This window comes from Aphelocoma coerulescens, chromosome 24 (assembly GCF_041296385.1).
Source record: "Aphelocoma coerulescens isolate FSJ_1873_10779 chromosome 24, UR_Acoe_1.0, whole genome shotgun sequence".
NCBI lineage: Eukaryota > Metazoa > Chordata > Aves > Passeriformes > Corvidae > Aphelocoma > Aphelocoma coerulescens.
This window is the reverse complement of record NC_091037.1, coordinates 7,017,236-7,036,918: the sequence shown is the minus strand read 5'-3', so window position 1 is coordinate 7,036,918 and position 19,683 is coordinate 7,017,236. Positions and strand designations below refer to the sequence as shown.

The window sequence follows — 19,683 nt, the reverse complement described above, 5'->3', positions numbered from 1 at the left end:
ATAACAATAGCAGGAAGTTGCTTGTTGCCTCCTTAGTTTGTTCTTTTAACTTCACAACTAAAAGGACTTCGGAATGTCCTCACCTCCCTCCCAAACCCCAACCTTTCTGCTGGCTCCTGATTGATAAATGTACAAAACACGTACAGCCCATGACAAAGCAGGACAGCAAACCTTTATCACTCCAAATTGCTCCTGAAGCATCTAAACCATAATTCAAGCACTTGCTTTCAAATGCTGAACTGATCTGTCCTGCTAACTCAGTATTTACACCCAGCCATCTCTTTTCTTACTGAAATAACTGTTTTCCTTCAAAGCTGCTCTGAAGTGGGTTAGATACAGTACAGAATGATCCATAACCCCAGCCTGAAGCCCAGCAAAAGAGTAACATACAGAGCTCCACCCACAACAGTCCTGAACTGTACAACTGGTTCTTTAAAAGTATTATATTCTATAATATATAACTTGGAGCAAACCACATCTTTAAAAAAAAAGACAACAAAGAAGGTTAAAAAGAACCATCTTACCAAGAAGATGAACAGGCTATTAGCCCTTGGCAAGCTAGACAATGATTGTACACAAAACACGCTGGAGAGAACTGAAAGGAGATGGCAGAGATCTGTAAGGCTTTCTACACTTTTATTCTCCTGGTCCAACACATCTTTTGATCTCATTCAGCTTCAACGTCATGTCAGAACAGTCACAGATTCATCTCCAGTATGTGCAAAATTCAAAAATATTTACATAGACAGATAAAATTGCAAAAGTAAAAACAAAACTAATGGCCAGGGTCATGGGTTAAACTATTTCTTCAGAACCCAAGAGACTGCAGTTTGAGTGTATTTGAAAACATACTCTGACCTTTTAAACCAAGGTACAGTTTGTTTCCACAGATAAAAAGGTTTATTTGTTGAGGAAAACTAGAAGAGGATCTTTCTGGTGAACACCACCTTTTTCCTTTCCACTACAGTCCCATTTACTGACAGACTTGTTTTTACACAATGACTTTCTGCATCTTCTCTTCCTCTTCCCCATGGTCACTCACTCTGTTCCAGCAAAAAACCACCTTGACTCTCACCCTATCACAGCAACCTGACATGGATTGAGTTACAACAGCTCTGGTGTCAAGGACACCATCCTGAGTCACTAGGTAACAGTAGTGACAGCCAGTAAAAGGAGACATCTTCTCCACGACTTTGAAAAGCCACTGAATAACCCCTTCCAAGCAACTTTCCCTGCTTAATGAAGATCCAGGATAACTGCTTTGTCTACAACCCAAAATGCACAGAAACTGTATTTGCCAAAAGTCCTTTGGATGGAAAGAGAACAAAGAACAGGAAGACATTTCTTAGATTATCCATTTCACAGAACCTGGATTTACACATCTGCCTTGAAACATTTTGTTTTGCAGTACAGCATGGTTTTTTTCTGTGGAATTTCTACCCAGACATTGCAGTGCTGACCCTGGAGAAGCAAGGGCAGAACCCAGTCCAATCCCAAGACGTGGCTAGGGTTAGGCAGCCTCAGGTGGTTGGCTGGATGGAGGATGAGGCTCAGGGAAGTTCTCAGAAACTGATCCATGTTCAATCCAGTGTTCACAGCTGATCCTGGGTCTGTTTTGGAGACGGAGCTGTTGTCACAACCACAGTGGACACTGCTTTAGTAGAGCCAGAGACTGTTCCCTGCTGGAGATGGGAGGCTGGAACTGTTTGAATTCGCACCTGTGTGAAATGGAAAGAGAGAACTTGTCTCAAGAACAACCTGGTGACAAAATGACTGCACCTGCATTGTGCTCTGGTAAAGTACCTGCTTCTGCTGCCAACAAAAACTCAATTATAGGAACAAGACCAAGTACCAAAAACACTCCCAGAACAGAATCTGCCTCAAGAAGATCATTCCACCCACTGCCCATGTGGGATGGTGACAGGAGATTTCCAGATTAGAGAGGAAAGCCTGAAAACTAGTTTGAATAAAAACCTATTATGTGAGCTGCTTTTACACATTTTCAGAACAAGGACTTGGATCCATTGGATACCTCACTTCTACAGACTTGTTACTATCAGCTTCAATGCAGATTAATTATTTGGAATTATGGAACACTAAGTTTCCAGACAGAAAGATGGATATGCAAAGCAGTTATGTGATTTCTTCCAAGAAAAAGTGACCCACAGAAGCCAAAGTACAAAGCACTACAAAGACTGCTGAGTGTATAGAAAAATCCTGACAGGACTTTTACAGTCATTATACTGGCAGTGCTTCAAAAATATTTAAAAACTTTATCTGGATGGAGAGAAGGTAAAGGTGAAGATGGATTCCATGTGCTTAACGCAGACACTACAACCAAGCTGTGTGCCTGTTCTTTTTCTGCAACCCCATGTATCCAGTGTAAAGTCCTCATCGAGCTGTTAAGTTGTAAAAAAGCAAATAGAGTGATCATTCTAGGTGGTCTTACCTGCGTGGCTTGGCCTTGCTGCTGCAGCTGCTGCAGTTGCTGTGCAGTCAGAAAACTCACGGGCTTGTTCCCAGCGATCAGTTTAGTCCCTGCTGGCATTGTAGTCAGGATGATGTTTCTGCCTAATCCACTGATGCTAAGGAAAAATAATGGTTGAAAGGTTACACAGCAGGCTTGATCTTTCCAACTCCAAGCCATTCCTCAGTTGCTAGTAGATTATAGCTCTACCACATATACTAACCATTTTAAGTAGTGGGTTTTTCCCCCCATAAAACTGGCAAATACACTAGTGACAAATTTATGTCATTATTTATAACTGATACAGAATTAACTCAGCACACAAATCATACCCATTTACTCTGGACCGTGCACATCACTGGGTTAGCCTGATCAGACCTGAATACTTCTCAATGCAGAAAACAGCTGAGCACTTGAAATATTAACTAAGGGAGACACTATCAGAATTTATGGAAGAATAAAAAAAAATACTTCAATATCTGAATGCCAGAGGAATTCTCACTAAGGTGGTTAACTTCTCTTGAATGGAGAGATGGCTTCAGATTACAGATATTTTTCAGTGTGTTAATTCTTGCTCAAACACACAGAACTAATTGAACATCTGGTTTCAAGGCACAGAATGTTTATTCTTCAGTGTATCTGCTAGAACCTGCATCTCAAAATAAATAAATAAAAATTACAATCTTTTTGCAGACACCATATCCCCTCAGTTTCTTGCAGCTGATAGACCTGTTAACAGACTGCAATCCTATTCCAGCCTCTGCTTGCTTGCTCCCCAGGAACACACTGAACAAAGGCCTTCCTCAGCCAATTTCTAAAGCAGAGCTACAAGATGCAAAGCACTCACTTGGCGCCGAGGTTGCCCTTGATGATGGGGGCAGTGACCATGCTCTTGCCCTTCACTGGCTGGCTGATCACTGACAGGGGCACCGTGATCCGTGCTGGAAGTTTGCCCTGGGGAACAGGAAGAACATGTGAGGAGCTGTGGGAAGCTCAGAAGAAAAACTGCATGACAACATTGGCTGCTTTGTGGGAGTCCTGGGAGCAGAAACCAGCAGCAGCTTTGCTGATGAAATCTGTGCTCCAGTTCAGGCTCCTTAAAATTCACCTCCCTCTCATTCACTACACAGCTACCTGAACCCTGAAAATCCACATCATATTTGCACCACAAGATCCATGACTTTTATCCTTAGGAAACTACCACAGTGTCAGTTAGCTTATGTAACCACAATACAGTTTATGGTGCCTTCAGATCTGGGCATTAAAATAGCATTACTGGGGATAATCAGTAAAAAAGTTAATACAAGTAACAAGCACTTCTAGTTCTGAACTTTTTATGACACCATTCCAAGGGAAATTATTCCCAAGGTGTGGGGCAAGACACAGATCTGCATGAGCCAGGACTTCAGATACGTAAAGTTTATTTCATTCACTTGCGAGAGGAGATAAGGGAAGTATCTGACTTTCTGAGGGCATTTAGCTGCACTTTGAACACCATGAAATGAGTTGCAGATCCATAACCAGAATACAAGTTGTGGCTGCCCCATCCCTGGAAGTGTTCAAGGCCAGGCTGGATGAGGCTTGGAGTAACCTGATCTATAGAAGGTATCCCTGCCTATGGCAGGAGGTGGGACTGAATGAGCTTTAATGTCCTTCACAACCTAAATCATTGTATGACTCTGCCATATTAATTTGAGTGGATGCAGTTTTCAGCCATAAAACACCAGTTTTATTTTGGCACCCCCTTCCTTGCCCAGCCCCAGTGAGAGCTCAGCATTACTCACTGCCTGGGACGTAGATACCACTGTGGTGCTGACGGGCACCTGCCGCACGGCCGTGGCTCCTGTGCCCAGGGTTATGGGGGTCCCCGCAGCTCCCGAGGCCACAGCAACTGCTTTGGACACGGTGGCACTCACGGTGGGTAAGGAGGTGTGGGCTGTGCCAGCAACGCTCACTGCTGAGGATGACGGCACCTGCTTAGCGTGAGTGGCTACAGTGATGGTCTGCCCGGCTTTGGGGGGTATCACCCCCAGCCCCTGCACAATCCTGATTGTGGCAGCTGGCTTGGCCTCTGTGGATGCCACCGTGGTTATGGCTTTGGTCTTCTGATCTGCCACGGTCATGCCCAGGGCAGGCATCAGGCGGAAAGCGGAGCTTGTTGGCTCTGCAGTCTTTAAGTCAGGAGTCACTTTAACCACGGTGCCTCCGGCTGGGCTGGAAGAGGCAGGAGAGGCCGTGCTGGTCTTGGCTGGAGACTCAGCAGCCTGGACAGGGTTGGATGTCACGTGCAAAGTTGCGGAGATGCCTTTCCCACCAGCGCTGCTTCCTGCAGCTGCTGTGAAGAGGTCTTGAGTCAGTTTGACAGTAGTGACTTGAGACTTGGCCAGGGTGGCCATCATGTCTGGGGTGATGCGCAGCACTGTCTGTCCCTTCGCGTCCGTGGTGATGGAGGACGGGGGCAGGCGCAACACGTCCTTCCCCTGGATCCGAAAATTGGTCGCTGTGAGTGGAATGCCACTTCCAGCCTGGGTCTTCACGCCAAGTTGTCCTGTAATAGCCACCTGGGAGAGATCACAGAAATGGTTCTGGCAAACCAGGACAAGGTCCAAGGCACACTCAAAGCAGAACTTCCCAACAGGATGATATTTGCTCCCACTAGAATGCAAGTGGAATGAGACTAGCACTCAGTACACTACTGAAAATGGTTCTGGTTGTGTATCAGACGGCATTCCCAATCCCATCTGAAACAGGAAATCCTCTGGGGCTGGTTTCTTTTCCAAACAAAATGAAGGAGAGATCACTCACTAAAGAACCTGCACCAACACATCTTTCACCTATACGTGAAAACAGAGCTCAAGCACACAAAACCAGCACTGCTTTAATCTGCACAGTCCATCAACTCACACAGCATTACAGCTCACAAGTGTTCACATCTGTGCAACAAAGAGGAAACAACCAGGTTGTGGATCCCAATTCCTTGTCTCTCCCTCCCTCTCACCTGCTTGATGATGTTCTGGCCAGCCACGTTCTGAATGACAGTGGTGGAGGAGGTGCTGGCAGCAGAACTGCCTGGAGAGCTGGTCACTGGCTTCACAGCAGGGCTGGGCACTGCAGGCAGCCCCGTCACTGTGATACTTGCCTGGCTGGCCATGGAGCTTCCTCCTCTTGGCACCTGCACAGGGCTACTTTGAGCTTTTACAGGCAGAGTCATCACAGCCTACAGAAGAGAGGAGGAAGACTATGAGCAGACTACCACAGTAGGAACAGTCTAGTGGTTCTTCTTTGTATTGTGCCACAGCTTGCAAGTTCAGAGGAGTTCACAAGAATTCCCTTGCAAGGATTCCAACTGCTTGGAATTGCAGTGAGGTGGGTGTCAGTCTCTTCTTCCAGACAAGACAAGAGGAACTGGCCTCAAGTTGCACCAGGGAGGTTAACTCGGATATTAGGAAATTTTTTTTCACAGAAAGGGTCATAAAGCATTGGAACAGACTGCCCAGGGCAGTGGTAGAGTCACCATCCCTGGAAGTGTTCAAAAAAATGTGCAGATGATGCACTTGAGGATATGGTTTAGTAGTGAAAATGGTGGTGCTGCTCTGTTCATGGCTGGACTTGATCTTGACAGTCTTTTCCAAGCTTAATGATTCTGTGATTCTAAGTTCGACAGACTTTTTATGTAATGCACATTTTAATGATGAAAAACAGAGCACTGAACAGTATTGCATATGTAAAACTGTTTCTGTGCTCTTGCCTGCAGTTCGTGCATGCTCCAAAGAAGCACAAAATGCCTGTGCATCACACCAAAACACCACAAGTCAGATCAGACGTCAGAGCTACACAACTCACCTGAGGGAGCACTTTGGTTTGTGTGGCTGTAGCTGGAACACGGATTTGAGGCACTGTTGTGGGCTGCTGCTGCTGCTGCTGCTGCTGGGTGACCACTGGGGCTTGCTGGGACACAGCTGGGAGGCTGGACTGGGCAGTGACCACACGTACCTGTGGCAGGCCCGACGAGCCACTGTGACTGACCACACGCGGGGTGGGCGCTGGCCCCGGCTGCGCCTGTGAGCTCTGAGCTGGGGACAGCAATGTCCCCAGCTGGGGCATGGTGGGGGAGGACACCAGGAGAACACTACAGAAAAGATGGAGCCAGTAGGTCAGCAAAGATGTAGGAAATTCACACAATCACAGAATCACTGAGGTTGGAAAAGACCTCTGAGATTGAGTCCAACCTGTGACCGATCCCCACCTTGTCACCCAGCCCAGAGCACTGAGTGCCATGTCCAGTTGTTCCTTGGACAACTCTGGGAATGGGGACACCACCACTTCCCTGGGCAAGCTCTTTCAATGTCTAATCATGCTTTCTGTGAAGAAATTCCTCCTGATGCCCAGCCTGAACCTCCCCTGGCACAGCTTGAGACTATGCCCTCTTGTCCTGTTGCTGTTTCCTGGGTGAAGAGTCCAACTCCCACCAGCCTCCAACCTCATTTCAGGGAGTTGTAGAGGGATAAGGTCACCCCTGAGCCTCCCCTTCTCCAGGCTAAACAACCCCAACTCCCTCATTACTGAATTATACAAATTACTTAAAACCAGCCAGCAGCATTCCCAAGTGACACAGGGGACAGAAGCAGTACCTCTGGCTGGGTTTTGCTGGCTCTGACCCAGCACCAGATACACTCTTGCTGACCGCAGACACCGGTGGGGGTGAGATGGGTGTTGCTGGCAAGGTGGGTGCAGTTGGTGTCACGGGAGTCACAGGAGTTGGTGGCATGCTGGAGTCACTGAGGCTCAGCTGACCAGGCTCTGCTGTGCTGGTGGGGAGGGCTTTCACAGCACCCTCCTTGCTACTCGACTTCTACAAAGAAACCACATCCAGCATCACAAAAACTGGGGTTGATTGCTGCACCCTGCAGTAGGCTGAGCACTTTAACCTGAGTTCTGTGTGGTGGTGAATGAGGCCCCAGGGCTAAATCCTGAAATCAAACATGACTGACTGCCTTTCCTCAGCTGCAGCCACGGATGAACTGGTGTGTTTGGCTGCTCCTGCTCACAGGGGAAAGTGCACCTCAGTTGTGACAAACATTCAGAACACGCAGATTTCCACCTTGGTTAATGTGCCAACAGCCAAGTACTTCAGACCTATTTAATATCAGCTTCAGCACAGCAAGGGGGAGAACAGACATGTTCCACATAGTCTGTTACAAATTAACCTCAAAACTAGATCTGAAAGACTATCCCTTTGATAGGGAGCACAAACGAATTCCACTGATCTTTCTGCTGAGAGGACAGCAGTGGAAGCTGGGTGGAGGAAAAGTTCCCTCTCTCCCTCATTTTGTGCACTGACATTCATATACATCATGAATTGCTAACTCAAATGTGGTAATTTTCATCACTGGCCATGGATGCAGAATTTATGGATTAAATTACGACTAATCTCCTTCTCAATCCCAAAAGCAGCTGTGCAACCCTGAGCAAAGAAACCTACCATTTTAGCTGGAGGTTTTGGCTTCTGAAGAGCTTTCTTGGCCTTTGCTGCAGCAGCTTGAGCGTGATGGATCCGTTCTGCAAGGACAAATTAATGGTTAGAGCTCCTGAACAAAAGCAAACTGATTTAAGGAAGAGGCTAAGTAAGAGCTGCAGATTCTTCTTCAGACAAGGAATTAAATACACACAGTCATGTAACAGTGCAAAGAAAAACATCTAGTAAAATCAGCCAAAAAGGCTGAAAATAAGACACCTAAGAACATACATCTGCAGTTCTTGCACGTGGGATGGTATTTTTCAAACAAATGCTTCAGAGTGACACACTGCTCTCTAAGACTGGGTTTAAAGTGCTGAAGGACTAACATGAACAAACTGACTAGAAAGAAAAGCTAGACTGACAAATTAATGTTCATTATCCATCGTTATAAACATTTTTAATTCTTAAGACACCACCAACCCAGGCTTACCAAACTCTTCCTCGCTCCTGTCCCGGTGCAGGTAGATCCACAACTTCCGCCCAATATCGTATTTCACACAGGGATCTTTCTCATAATGCAGTCGGTCCAGAGCACCACTAACAACAGTGTTAACCTGAAGTTGAGAATTCACAGATGACAAGATGTCCCTAGCTGGACTAGCCAAAATTGTTGAATAGAAAAGTGATCCTATTTGGTATAAAACCTGAGTAAGCTGTGAGCCATCTCCATCTGAGTGAGAACTGACTGAGAGCAGACGTTGCAGCATAGGATGCTGTTTGCCACCTTGGATTAAATGGAGCTTCCACCAAAGCTCTGAAAACTGACTTTCTCAATCCAAAATGTGAGCAGCTCTACAACAGTGCTACTTCTGTGGCTTCTCTAGCTGGTTTTTCATCATCCTAAGCTGGTGCAGGTTTGCAGCTGCTCACCATAGTAGTACACAGCTCCCTTTTGCTGATCACAGCAGCATAAAAACTACTGGGCCTTTGCCACTGAATACTGCCTGGGTCTGTGCAGTGTTTTTTTATGAGAATCTGAGGCCAGACATGACATCTGACTTACCTGAGCACTGGTGACATCTGGAGCTAGGAACTGGGAATCTTTGAGCAGCTCACAGATTTCAGCTCGAGTTCCCTCTCCATTAGGAAGGCGAGCAGCAGCATCACGAACTGAAACACAAAACCAGAGCTTAAACTTCCAGCTGTAACTGGGCAGCTGTACTCAGGTACTCCAGCAGATACATTTTGGGACTGCTCTATTACTCTTGCTCTGCCAGTGCCTACTTCCTCACTAAAATCTAGCCCCCAAAATATGAGGAGAGGTTATAAAGGATCATTTTAAAGTACATTAACTGTGCCAACTTTGTGCTAAGAGTGATGAACGTGGGGAACAGCATTCATCCCCAATGTAGATCCTAAAGTCATTGTTTGAGGGGTCAGAGGAATGCTTTTCTTCTTCAAAAAAGTTTTTTTGGCCATGACCTTACCAAGGGACAAAATGGTGACATATGCTGGTCTGTCTGAGCGCAGGAGAGAATGTTCCCGGGCTTTGTTTAAGGAGGTTTCCTTGTCAAACACCCCCTTCACAGGACCAACAACCGACTCGAAGCCGTGCATCCGGAAGGTGAAGGCTTTGTGGGGCTGGCTGTAACGGTAACGCTCCTGGAGGAGGACACAAGAGTACTGACTTTACCAGGCAACAGCAAAGCCTTATGTTATATTACAAGGTAAGGTGTTTTCATTCTCTAAAGAAAGCCTTTTTAAACTAAAGGCTCAAATACTGCTGTATAAACTTATTTTGCATCAAGAAAATCACAAACTACTTCGTGCAAAATACAACGCTCCTCCTAAGCAAGGTGTGCAGGTGCAATGCATTCACTGTCAAGCAGCTGCACAGACTAGAGAGGTGCCAGAAATACAACAGAGATACACCTTCTGTCCCCTTCCCCTTCCTCTCTTTATCTGGCTAAAGAGAGATCTCCAAAATTTAACTTAATTCTGTCCTGCAGACAGCACATGGAGAGAAGGGAGAAGAATCCCCATCATGTGTTTTCCCTCTAATTCCCACTTGCATCTATTACAGACAAGATAACTAAGTGGATGGGTGCACTTATTGACACTTATTTTCTGCTTGCACACATACATGCCCAAAAAATAAAGAGACAAGTCATCCTCTCATAGTGGGGGATGGCAAAGAAGACAGTGGGGTTGGCACTACCAACTGACACTATCAATTTCATTGACTTTATCCAATTAATTTTTACCAAATTAATTTTACCCACTGGAAATACTGATGGTTTTGAAACAAGCAGCTAGGCTATATCATTAGCAAGTTTTATGCAAGGCCAAGATGCTGACTTCAAGGCAGAAGCAACATATCAATTCCTCACATTAACTACATTTGTGTAGAGTATAAAACTGCCATCTCTCCTGGTTTAGTGGCCAACTGTTTCAGCATGTGCCTTTAAAATTACGATTCTCTTCTTACCTGCTCTTGAAACACCCGTTTCTCCTCCCCAGTGCTAGGCCGGACTACATAGTCTGTCCTTCTGAAACAAAGGGCACCATCACTTCTGAGCACAGCAAGGCCACAACAGTCCCAAAGGATTAATCCCCTCATCCTTCCGCAAATTCTTCTAAACAAATTCTGAAAGCATTTATGGTAGCAAAAGTAAGCCCTGCAGAGATCTTAAAATATGCTCTGTGCACTACCTGAAGGCAAGCAAGGACTGTAAATAATATCATTATCAGAACCAAGTTAGATTGCAGCTTTGCTCTGATAATATATGCAAACTTGGATAAAGTCAGTTGCCTTTATGAAGTCCAGTTACTGCATTTGTAAAATCAGACTATCAAATTTTAAAATTGTTTTATTTTAAGATCCAGAGGCACAAGGCCCAAACCTCACAGCTTCAGTAGCACTACAAAGGCTTTCAAGCTCTGTTACACACTTACACTCTGGGCAGTGGCATGGCATCTGAGCTGTCTTCATTCTCCTATTGAGAAAGAGAGAAATGTCAGCGTTGGGTAGAACACAGTCAGGTTTTGTGCTCCTAGAAGGTGATTTTTGTCTGACTCACTTTGAAAAAAGTCTGGTCTTTGGTCTCCAACCAGAGATGAAACAGTGCTGCCAATTCCTTCTCATGATCTTGGTAACTACCTAGTAAGAAATCAGGAAAATGTAAAAATAGAAGTCTTTTAATTGTTAGGAAGCCAGCTGCTTGTAATTCCCAGTCCTCTCCTGTTCCCTTCCCTTCTTGATGCATCACCAGTCACAGATGCTCAAACTGCAATATTTGAACACCTCTAGGCTTAGGAAGTACTAAATCCCAGTGATTCCCCTGTGCTGGTACAAAGGAGGGTGCTTCAACTCCGAGCACAGAAGGCAAGGTGCTGTTTGGGACACAGTCACCTGTTCCCACTCTCCAAAGTAATCCCAGTTACTGAATCCATGAGCAGAAACACATGCCTACATAACCTCCACCAAAAACTGTGAAAGGGATCAGAGGAAAAACTTCCTGACTCCAGATCTCTGCCAGTTTAAGCTTGCAAATATGATCACTAGAATCACCATAGTGAAGAATGAAAAATTCTGTGCTGTAACTAAAGGAATGAACATAAACACAAAACATCTGTAATTCAGTCAGTATGAGCCTCAGCACATTGATCATCAATTTGCTCTTTGGTTCCCACTTTTAAAAATGAGAATAGTACCAGTTCGTTCCACAGAGAAGCTTAATTCATTTGCAATTCTAATAATCACTAATTACTCTGAATCATCAGAAGGTATGCTCTACAGAAGGGAAAATATGAAGGTGTTCAGACAAGTTTGAAAGCTGACAAACATGGTTAAGTCAGCAACAGAAAGAAATGCAGCCCAGTGCCTTCACTCATTTATGGTCTGTCTGCTGCTGATACTGACATCTTGTGAACACCTTGAATCCAAAACACATATTAGCTCAGCAAAAAGAAAAGAAAATGCCTAACCATGGAATTAACAGCTCTGTGCTCTCTCCAGGCTGCAGCAAGATGAAAAGTAAAGTCCTGGAGAAAACAACAAACCTTTACTATAATACACATCATAGAAGAACACAAGGTACTCACCAAGCAATTTCCACTGCTGAGTTTTTTCCTTGAATTCAACAAAAGGTGAGAAGCTGGAAGGAGCATCTACAATGACAAATGTGCATGTCAGGGACATTATACAATTGTCCAACCTCAAAAGCCTACTGTGGTAATGCAAACTGTCAAGTTAAAGACTCACAGTGACAGATAGAGCATTTTAAATGATTATGTAAGTGCATCTCTAAATTTATCCTTGCCCAAAGGGAAGGTGAGCATCTAAGAGTGTAAGGGCAAGCACAAGGAAAGAACAGAACAGGATAATGAGCCTTCCAACAACAGGCTGTCAGCTGAGAGCCTGTTCCTGCTGTTCTCCGTGTTCAGACCATTTATTTAGTGCACTGGGATGAGAAAATTGCCAGTTGAGAACTTTATCTTCAAGCTGAAGAGGAAAAAGAAATATGAGGCCCCAGGGACTGTTACTGTACAGTGAATATTCATGGACCCATGGGAAGAGAACTTGGGATTTACAGTATTCACCAGCATTATGGCAATATGCTGCATGGCCACCACAATCTACTCTGTCTCTGCCTTTAAAACTTCCCACTAAGCAAATGAGAACCACAGAATAATTTAGTTTGAAAGGAATGGCTGAAACTCAGCTGGCCCAAGCCCAAGGTCCAAGCTGGGCCAGCCTCATGTTTCAGTGGATTGCTCAGGGCATCATCCAGTTTATTTTTTATTATCTCCAAAGACAACTACAACGACTTCACACTGTGGGGGAAGAGACTAATCCCTTCCTGCTTCAGACACCCTGCCTGAAGCCACAATCTGAACACAAGAAACTGTCTGTCTAGAGGCAATTTCACAGACATTTTCACATACTTGGGAATCATGCTGAGTCTTATCTACTGTCCCCATGCAAAACAAGTCGACCACAACCAAGACATGTCAGCGAAAGAGGCTATCACAGAAACACTGCCAGCAATACAAGGATTCATTGTGGCAATGAATGAAAAGTTGATTTGAGTGTAATATAAACCAGCACTGACTAGAACAGAGGAACAAGCAATTAGTATTTTTAACATCTCTTCTTACCTCTGCTGTCGCCTGTCAAATATTGCAAGGCAGGTAAAACCAATTCAGACCAGTTAGGGGCAAAGGAGAACCAGTTATTTAGTGCACTGGCATGAGAAGACTGCCAATCGAGAACTTTATCTTCAAGCTGAAGAGGAAATAGAATTATTTAATTAATGATCGATCTCACACTTCCAACTATGACTGTCTTCACAGAAAACAAACCAGCTAAACATATGCAGGGGACAAAAAGGTTTTTATGTATGTAAAATCACCACCTGACTTTTTCAAGTAACCACAATATGGTGTTTCAGACAACGGCACCAAAGAAGGGGAAAACACTTCCCCATCTCTGCCCTTAATATACAAAATAAATCTAACCATGATCTATAGAATGGCTGTGGAAAGACTTACAGATTCAACTGACTAAACTCATGAAACATGTTAAAACCAGAATGTGGTAGCACTCCCACAGGGTTTAATTTCTTTAATATGTCATTTAAATCTTATTATAATTTACAGCAGAGTAAGTCTGGAGAAAAATCACTATTAGAGAGCTATAAGAAGCTCCTCTATTCTTTAATTTTGCTTCCTGCAAAGATTCCTAGATAAGTGGGTGGTTCCTTACCACAGAGAGAGTAGCAGGCCCTTCCAGGAACAGTATCTCCAAAAGAAGGAAAAAGAAGCTGGATGATATTTCATTTATTTCAAGGCATGGCTTAATATCTTCAAGAGGTCTTCAAATGAAAGAGAACACAAGCAGAGTAACTTCCCTGAGCAAATATTCACCTCCATATACAAAGATGAACACCACACTTTTCACACATCCCAAACTGCACAAAAACACAGCCTGCAACAGTCCCACAAAAATGTAAGCTGAAACATGTTGCTTTTTCCATCCATGCAAGGTGTTCAGGGCCCTCTGAAGCACTTACTCCTCTTTGACAGATACTAGAGGGAGGGGGGAGAGATCCTGAGACATTGATGGGAGTCCATCTGCATTGCCAAGAGAGTCAGCCAGATCTTCCACCTCAGATTTAATAACCTTCAGCTTCTTTTTTTTCTTATCTTCCTTTTCCTTCACCTTCTTCTTGAGGGTCACAAGGTCAAATAAGGCTTTAGATATGATAAAAGTTAAAAAGAATAATTAGACAGCTTCTTACTGTACTTTACTGAGTCATAAACTATTTAAGTATATATCTAGAAATGTATGTTGTGTGCACATGTTCACACCTCAATCATTCCACCTTCCTGCTGCTGTCATAGATCTTTACTTTTCCCCTCAACAGAAAACCTCTAGTTTTTAAACCAACATATATGAAATTAAAAAGGCAAAGGATCCACTGACCTGCTAAGGAACCTTTCCTGCCAGCATTCACTCGAGTCATGATGTCCTCAAGGGTCAGGTCTGTTGTGACTAGATCAGGGTGATCCTACACAGGACAATGGGACAGAAATTAAATCGAGAAAGGACAAAGTGTTAAGACAGCAACAAGGTGAAGAAGTACCCAAGTACTAAAATGCACCAAGCTCAACCTGGATCAGCTTATTAAATTATTTATTGCAATAAAAGTTGGGAAGTCTTCTAACGCTGAAATATAAAATTTCATCTCCCCAAAACACGTAATTAAAATTACAAAATCCTTCTATCCAGATAAACATGACCAGGAGCTGTATCTATATACTGACAATTGAACCCAGGTTACAATAAAAGGCTGACAGGTGGGTGCACACAAAAAACAGCAATCATTTTGTCACCCAGAAGTACCCTGAACTTTATGGCAAAGAGATAAAAACATCAAAGATAAAATGTGGTCCCACCCCCAAGACTTTTTGACATCTTACAGGCTGACGTTTTCGTTTCTCATGGTGCTTCTTCAACATCATCTTCAAATCGTTTTCCCCAAGTTCTATCTTGTCTGCAATGAAAAGAATTATTTGCAGAGTTTTCCCCTATTGTTACCTTCCACACTTCTTAGAATGCCATTTTCTATCCATTTACACTTCCAGCAATCTCCACATTTCAATAACTGATTTCTCCATGTATGAATTTCTTTCATTCATTCATTCATTTCAATGCTTCATTGGGTCATCAGATTTCACTGGTGATGCAAGCATGGAAGAGAAAAGAAGCCAGAACCAGCTTGAAGGGTTTGTAGACTTGATTACAGTCACTTCAGGAGGGATTCTCAAGTATTTTGAACTGGACTATGCTAGTGCTTCAGCCACTAAAGGCAAAACACAACAGAGAAATCATGTAGTATTACAGAAACTATGACTGTTGTTGGTCTTGCAAGAAGAAAAAGATTAAATAAACTGGGAAAAGAGCCAACTGTTGTGGAGACTGCAGAAATGAAGCATGACAAGATTTCCCATCAAACAACACATTTTCTAGGTAATTTCTTGCAGGGTCTCAAGGTAATTCTCCCCCCTCTATCCATACTGACCTCTCATTTGGTTCTCACCTGCAGTTTTCATGTCCAAGGTTGACAATGTGGGGATCACTCTCAGGGGAACTGGTGGACTTGAACAACGTGCTGGAGAACTTGGAGGCCAAGAGATTAGATCTAAAACAGAGACATAAATTTACTTCTGCAAGACCCATCGCCAATCTGTGCAACTATTATCCTGTGTTCATTAGATCCCAGCCAGTGGAAGTAGAGCCCAGAATCCAATCTTTCATCAAAGGCTCTCTCTCCACATCAAAAATATGTCTTCTTCCATGCACACCTGGAGTCTTTAGTTCAGCCCAGGGCATTACCTTCTTCATCAGAAGACAAGGTAGTGTCGCCACACTCCTCTTTCACTTCCCTCAGGATCTTCAAGTAGCGCCGATGTGTCCGCCTGTCTCGTTCTTCTGAGTCATATGATGGTGGGAAATGCTTTCTCCTCAAGGTCATGTCAGGGCCTCCTTTCCTGGCTAACTCCAGCAAGTGCTGAAAGGAGAGGTTCATGTGACATTAGCTATGTCAGCTACACTGCTGTAAGCCAGGACAGGTAAGGCCAGGTCAGATACTTCCAGCGAGGTTACCATGTGGTGCCATCAGCACCTCAGATCTGTACAAGAGACAGCTTAGGAAAGATCAGTATCTGTCACACACAAGATTTTAAACCTAGCATTTTAGACCATCGTTTAAAGTGGAGAAAAAAACCCCAGGTGAATCTTCTGCACCTTCTTCTACACACATAAAAATATTTGTCATTTTATGTGGACTGTGGAGAAGAACTTAAATCATTGGTGTGAGATGTAGTTTCCAAGCAAACATGTAACAATGACATGGAATACTCTCTCTTTTGAAAAAAACATTTTACCTCTCATGGCTACAGAGGAAATAACTTCCTATGTATTCCATACTGTTGTCCAGTGAAGTTGTGGATGCCCCATCCCTGCAAGTGTTCACGGCCAGGAGCAACCTGGTCTAGTGAAAGGTGTCCTTCCCATGGCAGGGGATTGGAATGAGATGAGCTTTAAGGTTTCTTCCAACCCAAACCATTCTGGGATTCTCTATTTCCCATAACACTGTAGGGCATTTTATAAAGACAGACATTCTTCTCCATCCCTACTCGCCATATGTTTCAATGTCTAAGTGCAATGAAAGATAAATGAGCAACAAACACATTTCAGTTGGCAACAATTTGCTCACAGAAGTATTCATGGAGGAAGACTTTATCAGGGATTTGCAGGCATGAGAATGAGAGGTTTGGATCCACATATTCACTACCTGTATTTAGCAACTGTACTTGTTTCAGAAATGGTAAACAAACAAAGGCAGAATGACTTGTTAACAAAATAGCAAGTGGGGCAAATGCAGGAAGTGGGGACAAGGTGGACATGAAAAAAGTACACACAAGTGAGAGCTATGAGAGTTACACAACCTGAAATCTGCAAATATAACAACGGATCTGGTGTTCTCGCTGGGCCACTGGAAAAACCAGAAACATTACTCATTCAGTTCAGTAGAGGAAAAGCCTCAGAGCACTGTGACTGCACCAAGACATGTTTTATAAAGACAAGCCATTCATCCCAGAGCACGCTCACATTGCGGGAGGCGAGGATCTGCTTGAGCAGCCTGTAGAAGTACTGCTGCTGGGCACTCAGGTAGCGCTTGTACTGTGACTTGTAACAGAGCTGCCGGTACTTCACCACCTCAGGATTGAAGTGTCCATCTGTAACAAAGACATAACACACACCTGGGATTTCAGCTGCTAGCTGAGAACTTGCCCCAAACCTGCAGGGAAGCTCACGAGGCTGACTGACCCCGGAAGAGTTTCTGGGCGATGTGCAGCGGGTTCCCAAAGCGAAAGTTCTCCCCGCTGAACAGCGCCGAGATGAGCTTGTTCTGGTGCTCTCGGTTGTTCTCAGGGAAGTGAGGCAGGAATTTTTTTAGGTGCTCTTGCTGCTCATCTGTCAGGACCTCCTGCCATGTTGACAAGCTGACAACCTCAAAGAAGATCTCAGGCTAAAGAAAGCAAGAAACAACAGTGAAGAAAATGCAGCCAGGTCCTTGACCGTTTTCTAGTCCTTGATGCTTTTTAAGTAACACCAGTCATGAGACAGTGTTTCACAAAACACAGGAAACAACAGAGCATAAAAAGGAAAGGTGAGGACATTGATACTACTAACAAGAAGAAAATAAATTCAGAACTTGTAACAATCTTCTTATAGGCAATTTTAAAATAATAAGAATATAACAGAATTGATTTAAAAGATATTGTCCTGAGATTAATCAAAGACCACCTTGACACCTTTTCCAAGGCAGTCAGAAACACCTCCCCTTTTCAGTTTGCTCTGTGAGCCCCAAAAAGGGAGTTAAACGTGTCATTTATATAGAGGTTATGATAAGGTGAAGTGTCTCAGCACTACTCACATCCTCCAGGAGGTCCTCGGGCAGACTGACCCTGGTGGTGCCCAGCATGCAGTCCTCCATGATCCGTGTGCAATTGCCCTCCAGCTCCAGGGGGTCTGTGAGCATGTGATCCAGAGAATCCATCCTCCACCCCTCCTGCTCCTGGACAAGGACAGCAAAACCCTCAACGAATGAAAATCCCAAACCCAGATACATTCATCCTGATGTGAGGAGTGACAGAAGAGCCACCTTTGATGGGTGGTTGTTGAAATGGAAGCTATGGAGTTATCCTGTAATATCTGTATACATATATAGCAAAGTTATTTTTTTATATATCTATACACATACAAACGTACATATATATATGTGTATATCCACACGTATACATACACACACATACATATATATAAAAACCACGTATACAGAAACATTCGCTCTTCAGTTACAACACAGGCCATGCCAATGGAGAAATGCTTTTCCAGACAGGTAGACTGGGAAGTAGAGCTGACCCATCTCACTTTGCTTCCCACCTGCAGGAACCGTTTTCAACACTGCTTAACACCAGGAAAGACTACATTTAAATCCTGAAGGTGGTTTTTAGGTGCAGAACCGAAGGTCACGTCTAAGGTGGGGTTTGTCTCAGGCTGAACGCGTGACAGGGCCAGGAGACCCGTCCCCTCCGGCGCGGCACAGCCGGGCCGCTCTGGGCTGCGAGGAAACGCACGCAACACGCGAAATGAAGAACAGAGCAATAGAAAAACCCGCTGAGAACCGGGTGGGACAGCAAAGAAAACAGAGAAAACAGGTTTATTTCATACCACTCGGGCGGCCCGGCCGAAGACGGAAGGCAGCGGCGCTGCCGCGCCTGCGCGAACGCCCCGCCCCAGCGCGCATGCGCGCGGCCCCGAGGGGCGCCAGGCCGCGGTCGCACGGGGGCCTGCGAGAGGCCGCGTTGGGCTATGAGAGATCTGCGGCTTGCCGAAGCGCGTATTAGCCGTGCATTTATAGGGCTTGACTGCAGTCCTGGTCAGCGGATTAGTCATTGGGGTGCTGTGCTAGTGTTACTGTTAAGTGTTGAAAGGCTGAATATTTTAAACGTTAATGCAGCAAAGTTTCCTACAGCACAGAGGCTCCTCCTGGGGTTCTGCGCCTTTACCCACTGCCAGCGCCCTCCAAGGACTCACATGTACAGTTTACAGAATAGCACTCCTTTAATAAAATCTTGACAGGTTAAGGTTGAGGATCGCTGGTGACAGTAGCTGCCAGCACAGATGTGTTCAAAGCAATGGGCACACAAGCTCTAATCCCTGACAAAGCCTGGCTCACGATAAATCACAGAGTGCCGGTCTTACCCAAGGAGCGAGAGACACATTCATCGCAGAAGTTATGATGGACTCTTCCCTAATTTCTCCCTGTTTTTAACTCATTTTTATACTATTTCTTTACATTTAGGTGGAGCTTGAGTGGCTTGAGTCACACATCTTAGTGAGTGACGGTCATACCCTGGGAGTGGGTATTTCAGGGTAGTCCCTGGGATAACCCTGGGATGGCGTATGAGTCGCTCCTGGAGGGATTTTGTCATGGTTGCTGATCCAACGGACATCATCCTTTCTCTCTCTGTTTTCAGATGCTGTGTAGCTGCTCAGCTAAAAAGTACTACCTTTTAAATTTAAAAATAATTTTAAACAGTCCCTACTCTGCAAGAGTTTCAGCAGAGACAGAGGGACTCTACTCCACTCCTCCCTCCATTTACTCTCCCTTGGATTGCATTG

General features: G+C 44.5%; 1 protein-coding gene across 2 annotated transcripts; it reads right to left on the bottom strand.

The window, feature by feature from the left end:
* Positions 1–619: 619 nt before the first annotated feature.
* Positions 620–18,811, bottom strand: NFRKB (nuclear factor related to kappaB binding protein). Of its 2 annotated transcripts, none has more exons than XM_068994669.1 (26): positions 18,730–18,811; positions 17,933–18,073; positions 17,323–17,524; positions 17,104–17,231; positions 15,826–16,000; positions 15,530–15,631; positions 14,910–14,983; positions 14,413–14,497; positions 14,000–14,180; positions 13,693–13,801; positions 13,086–13,212; positions 12,030–12,095; positions 11,006–11,085; positions 10,881–10,921; positions 10,414–10,474; positions 9,413–9,587; positions 8,989–9,095; positions 8,416–8,539; positions 7,950–8,026; positions 7,099–7,319; positions 6,311–6,596; positions 5,466–5,684; positions 4,252–5,028; positions 3,315–3,421; positions 2,450–2,585; positions 620–1,718 (listed from the first exon to the last, which is right to left on the bottom strand). In XM_068994669.1, exons 2-26 carry the CDS (start codon positions 18,053–18,055, stop codon positions 1,593–1,595), a joined length of 3,909 nt encoding a protein of 1,302 aa, XP_068850770.1. In that variant the 5' UTR covers positions 18,056–18,073; positions 18,730–18,811; the 3' UTR covers positions 620–1,592. The 2 variants fall into 2 exon arrangements, with proteins under 2 accessions (XP_068850770.1, XP_068850771.1); XM_068994670.1 differs by having other exon boundaries at positions 10,414–10,471.
* Positions 18,812–19,683: the final 872 nt, after the last annotated feature.

What these genes read in the sequence shown, in the direction of transcription:
- NFRKB (XM_068994669.1), bottom strand. Translation starts at nt 18,055, where the DNA reads ATGGATTCTCTGGATCACATGCTCACAGACCCCCTGGAGCTGGAGGGC. An exon ending in CAGATGTCACCAGTGCTCAG is followed by an intron (nt 8,540 to 8,988) that starts GTAAGTCAGATG and finishes TCTCAACTTCAG; the next exon opens with GTTAACACTGTTGTTAGTGG. An exon ending in AAACCAAAGTGCTCCCTCAG is followed by an intron (nt 5,685 to 6,310) that starts GTGAGTTGTGTA and finishes TCTCTTCTGTAG; the next exon opens with GCTGTGATGACTCTGCCTGT.